This window comes from Atta colombica, unplaced genomic scaffold, assembly GCF_001594045.1.
Source record: "Atta colombica isolate Treedump-2 unplaced genomic scaffold, Acol1.0 scaffold205, whole genome shotgun sequence".
NCBI classification, from domain to species: Eukaryota; Metazoa; Arthropoda; class Insecta; order Hymenoptera; family Formicidae; genus Atta; species Atta colombica.
The window spans coordinates 2,402,796-2,408,734 of NW_017259300.1; the positions used below are offsets into that span (position 1 = coordinate 2,402,796).

Sequence of the window (5,939 nt, forward strand, 5' to 3'; positions counted from 1 at the left end):
ATTTTGTTTATAAATATATTTTTATTTATAAACAATATATATATGAAGCATAAACGCTTTTAGAAAAGTAAAATTAATATTGTTTCAAATATAAAATAAAAAATTATGTATTTACCATTTAATTCTTGAAAAGTACCTGCTTTGCCACCCCATTCATTAGGTAATATATCTTTGTTCATGTAAACATATAATTCTTCCGCACCACCGTTAAAAATGTGAAACTGCAAAGATAAAAAATGTATTCTTATGTGCATTTTTTATTCATTTCTCAATCTTATTTACCGGTTATCTTATTTAAACCTTACCTTTTGAGTCAATTTTTCTTTTAAAAGTGGATAAAATACATTGATTAAACTAGTGACGAACGACGATGCGTGAAGAAAGTGAATGCTAGACAATCGGAAAGGTACACTATCTTGCACTGCCAATATTGCCCGTCTTACGATAGATTGCGTTGGAGTGAATTTTGTGAAGTGCGCCATGCTAAATCCCTAAAAGAACAAATTTCTTTTTTAAATGAATTATGGATATTTTAATGATAATCATTGGTGAATAGTTTAAAAATAATTCATATATCTTTGAAGATAAAAGCGATAATATGGAATATAAAATAAAAAACGAAAAATTTCTTTAATAAATTTATATCATTTAATTTTTAATTATTAGATTTTAATTATTAGATTTAATTATTAGATTATTAATAATAAAGCTACGCACAATTTCAACTATTTTCGAAATAACAATAATATAACTAGGTGAAAGTGCACTCAATGTACTTCGCACTTAAGTTTTCATATTTATAATTTCTATCAGCTTTACACCCAACCCCTTCTATATATATATATATATTTTCCTTAAAGAATGTATGAGTTTGTTATATCATAAAAAATTGCATGTATTAAAGCAATGGATATTTTCTTTAACAAAATTTAAATTTTTTTTAACAATGTCAAAGATTTATTAAAAAGATTTATTAAAAATAATATCCCAAATAAATTATTAATTTATAAAGTATTAATAATTATGATTTTAAAATTGTAAGAATAACGATAAGATACAAGATAAAAAACATCGAAATATAAGCGCATCATACCTCGAGATCTACGATCATAATATTGGACAAACAAAATTCCTCCATCAAACGTGTATCAAGTATCATTAAGATACGTTTCACTAGCGCTTGAAACGAAAACTTCTCCACATCGGTGTCACGTAATCGAAAGATAGTGACACGATATCCTTCCTCAGTTAATGATGGCAGAATGAGGAAATCTCTAATAAAAATATTAGTTTAGAAACACATGCAACAGTAAATAAATTTAGTTGACTCTTTCCGATTTGTCAATTTAAAATCAAATACTTTAATTCCTTTTTTAGTCAATTGAAAAAAAAATTGTAAAAAAATCTAAAATTTATTTACGTTATGAAGAAGTTTCAGATATCAGAAATCAAGATTTATTTACATTATATTGTAAGAATCTCGAATATCTTGAGATAACGGATCGCGAGTGGCGAAAAATTCTGGCAAGGATGTTCGAACGGTGTAGTATCTTTCCAAGATTAATTTACATCTCTCAATGCTGTTCTTGCAATTGAAAAGAAATCTCTCCAGTTTGTTGTCGTCTGTAAATAACGAAAGATATATATATAAATGTAAAGGTTACATTCCTTTATGCAAAATTTTACACATTTTTCATTAAATGCATGTAATCTTATTTAATTTGAAATTTTATTGACAAATATTTTATTTTTTCCCTTTTTAATAAATATTTTTAATTCTTGCCATAACGAATTATTCAAAATTTTAAAAAATATGTAACATTTTTAAAAATTTGAATACACTATGAAATATTTTTAAATTATACAAAAATTTAAAAATATTTTTATATATTATATATTTTTTCTTATATTATCTCCTTTTATTTCAATGTTATATATTTAAAAATATAAACATTAATTTTTCAAATCATGTGTTTTATATACATCGTCTTAATATACATAAAAGCATTTATAAGATCTACGTGTCTCTTAATGTATGTATACTTACAATATATTCAAAACTCATCAAAATTGACAGGAAAAATATTTGAGTTTATTTCTTTGTTTAGACATTTAAATATTTATCAATATTTTACATAATTATATTTGAAATTATATATCCATTCTTCTATGTCTTCTTCTATGACCATTAAAATAACATATTACTTTATCAATGTGATTACGAGTAATTTAGGAACAAACCTATGTGATTCGGCAAATGCGGCTGTTTTGAAAGCCATTCTCGAAGCGCTCTGATATCTTGTTTTCTCATTTCCGGATCAGATGGAAGTTCCTTGTCTATACGTTTCTGTTGCGCCGGCGTTGGTGGTAACAACGTCATGATTTTCTGAGACAACCACTGAATCGATATTGTTGTCTAGCTACAGGATGCGAGGATTGCAAGATTTGATGCAAGGGAAGAATAATTTTGATAGATGATTATTACTGTAATGGAAAAATCACACAAATTTATTTTTATTAATATAAGTTTTTTTTTTATTAAATATTAAATTATGAATTAAAAATGTCTATATGTGTAAATAACATATTTAAATGCAATAATCCGTACACACTTTATTCAAAAAACATCCTGCCTGAAAACACTCTTAGGACATACAGGACATTCTCTGAAATATCTTCAATTCCTGAGAGATTTGTTTTTTTTTTTTTTTGGGAAAATATAATTCACAAACGATTGAAATGTACCAACAAAGTTAACTGCAAATGTTTTCTGGATTAAGTTCTCATTGTGCAAATCAAGCACAAATTACTGAATTTTCAGTAACTTGACTATTATTGATTATATTCAGTAGTTTTGTACTCAGAGTTGACAAGAAATGCGTTATTTTGTTGATCGTTACCTTGTTATAATAACGATTTGATAATGACATTGTGAATTTTTTATGGCCATAATGACATCAAAGTTAGAGAAGTCAATCATTATTTGTAACGGGTTGAAAGAGTCATTCGTTACTGAAAAAAATTCTTAATTTGTAATGAGTTACTTATTCGTTATTTATTACTTTTTTCAATAAGTAATTTGTAATGATGACAAGTTATTTTTCAAAGTGACTTTTCTAACCTAAGCACCGTAGCGTTTATAGTTAATTAGCGTTACCATCATAAAAAATTATAACCGTCATCAAATTATTTACTACAAAAAGTAACGACAAAGTAATTGAAAAGTAATTAACCCTGTTTGTACTTCTACATTGAGATTAAAGAGGACTTAAATTCAATAATACTTTGTACTTGACTCTTGCACTGATACTAAAGAAGACTTAAATCCAGAGTTAAAATGTTTGCAGATAACTTTGATACATTTTAATTGTTTGCTAATTATATTTTATCATCTCTATTATTATTTATCCACTAACAAGGCGGATGTTCATATAGACATTTTACTTATTAAATTTGATTTATTCTTCAGTCACAAAATTATTTTTATTTTTATTTATTTTATTTTTATTATCATAATTATTTTGTTGTTTAGTATAAAATTTTAACAATTTTTACACACACACACACACACACACACACACACACACACACACACACACACACACACACACACACACACTTAAGCTACATTTAGCAATTTGATAATTTTTTGGTACTTTAGCATAACTTACAACACATGTAAAGCACCAAAATAATGAACACTTGCTATGTTGTAATATTTATTTTGAAAAAACGCACAATTTCTCTAATCATTTCTGAATTGTACAGGATTACTTATATCTATCGTTTACTTTCACATTTTTCCTGTCAGCACAAGTAAAGATGGCACTAGGTCATACGTCTTAGCAGTTTGATTTTCTCATTTTAACGAACAAATATTTGATCACAAATTAGAAATATCATGATAAACAGAGTTTTATAGCAAAGACATCAAAGAATTTTGAAATGTCAAATAAAATGTCGAAAAATATAATATAATTTAGATATTTTTTGCTTTTCTGTTATTTTTATGCTAATATCATTAATTTAAATATATTTCTACAGAAATCATCATAAATTAGTCGTATTATCCAGTATTATAATTATGCGCATCTTTCATATCACAATTTATTTACTGACGCAATTTATTTACAGACACAAAGACGTTTCCGTTCAGTTTCCGCACTATACATAGACAATATTTAACTCTTTAAAATATATGTTTAAAATGGCAAACGAAGGTGAAGAGATAATCGGAAATAACACTGCATATGGGCGAGTCAGAGAAACGCAAAGGAGAATACGTGATATGAATTCGATTTCATGGGTGACCTCATTTCAAATTATTTTCAAATTTTGAACGCGCATTTTTTTTTAAATCGATTAGTTCATTGAATAAATTAGTTTTCCGTTGTTATCGCGAATAATTAACAAAAAATGGAGAATTTAAACATATTTATTATCGTGCTTTCAACAAAATTAAATTTAAATTAAAAAATTAAATTGATACTAATAAATTAAATTTTCAATTTTTAGGTTTTCAAATTTGTAATCTTTACATTTGAATATTTGTTATATATTTCATGTTATGTAAGCAAAATGGTTCAAATATTTCATAATTGTTAATCAATAAATTTTCGCTATTATAATAATTTGACTGCAAAAAGAAAGGATAATATGAGCATAACCAACTAATTAATTTTGATCTTTTTGATAACTATAATTTTATGAAAAGTGTTGGAATAAAAACATTATAAATTTCTAATTTGAACTCTAAATAATTTGCTAGCAATTCTAACCAAAGCAAGAGAATTTTATATGATCGAATTTTCATATAAAGTATATCACGTTTATCAGCAATATTACAACTGCAAATAATATTGCTAATAAACCGGCGAAAATCAGAGTGGGATGCATGAGACGAATTTTATGTCGGAGAAGATAAGATAGTAATAAAATTTCGAGAAGATAAACAAGTAAATATGAGTTGATATTGGAATAACTATATTAGACAAAAGATAATTACGAAATACGAGAATAAAGATATAAAATGAATGGTACATTTCCCTTCTTTTGAATGAATAAATGTAAAATTTAAACTTGTCTGATTGGAAAGCTAATAAAATAATATTTTAAATATTAAATTTCTTTAATCTACAGTCTATGTAATAAAAATAAATTTTACAAAAATTTTATAAGGATAATGTAAAAAAAGTTTTTAATATAATATGTAAATCTTATTTTCTAAAACCAAGATGAGATATACAATTGTACTTTTTTCAAAAAATAGATTTTATCGAAAAATTAAAAGTTTTATGAATTCTATATATTTGAAATTTTGTATTTTGCTGATTTATAGACTGAAAAGAAAGCATGTTTTGGAAATCAATTTTAGATATTACGACACTTACCTTGCAATAGATGCGAAACATCACACAGACATGAGGCAAAATTCATACATGTTGCATTACGGAGGCCAACTTGACGAATGAAGAAGTATATCTTCCGCAGTTCCTGTCCGCTCAGAATTTCTATCTACTCGAAGCAAAACGATTCTTCTCCTCCTCGTGCTAGTTATACACCAAGTTCCCCACCATTCAGACATTGCACACATATAACTCGCCGCATATGAAGAATATACAGGTTCTTAACACCCAATACGTGATTAAATAGAGAACGCCAAATTGTCTGTCTCAATGTTTTCGTAATGAAATTTCGCTGACGTGACCAGTTTACGGGGTAAATCAGTAGGTTACAATTATTGATTTTCGTATGAAGATAATAAATTTTGGGAAACTTTTTGAAGAAACACACATTGGAATGAACAAGCGATCTATGGAAGAATTTGTACTTTGCTAAAACCTTAACTGTATCAAAATGTTTAATATACATAATTAATCTCATATAAACATTTATGTATTGTCTCACTTCTAATGTCACAATCTGGAATAATATCTTAA

The 5,939-nt window shown here is 26.1% G+C and overlaps 1 protein-coding gene across 1 annotated transcript in view; it reads right to left on the reverse strand.

The window, feature by feature from the left end:
• LOC108687366 (alpha-tocopherol transfer protein-like) overlaps positions 1-5,505 on the reverse strand; it is a 6,111-nt gene extending 606 nt beyond the window's left edge. The window contains exons 1-6 of the mRNA XM_018193080.1: positions 5,391-5,505; positions 2,242-2,484; positions 1,464-1,623; positions 1,094-1,274; positions 306-491; positions 116-221 (exon numbers count right to left, since the gene is read on the reverse strand). Of these exons, the coding sequence (XP_018048569.1) occupies positions 116-221; positions 306-491; positions 1,094-1,274; positions 1,464-1,623; positions 2,242-2,380 (772 nt within the window). The 5' untranslated portion in view covers positions 2,381-2,484; positions 5,391-5,505. The remainder of the gene's footprint in view (positions 1-115; positions 222-305; positions 492-1,093; positions 1,275-1,463; positions 1,624-2,241; positions 2,485-5,390) is intronic.
• Between the last annotated feature and the right edge of the window lie 434 nt (positions 5,506-5,939).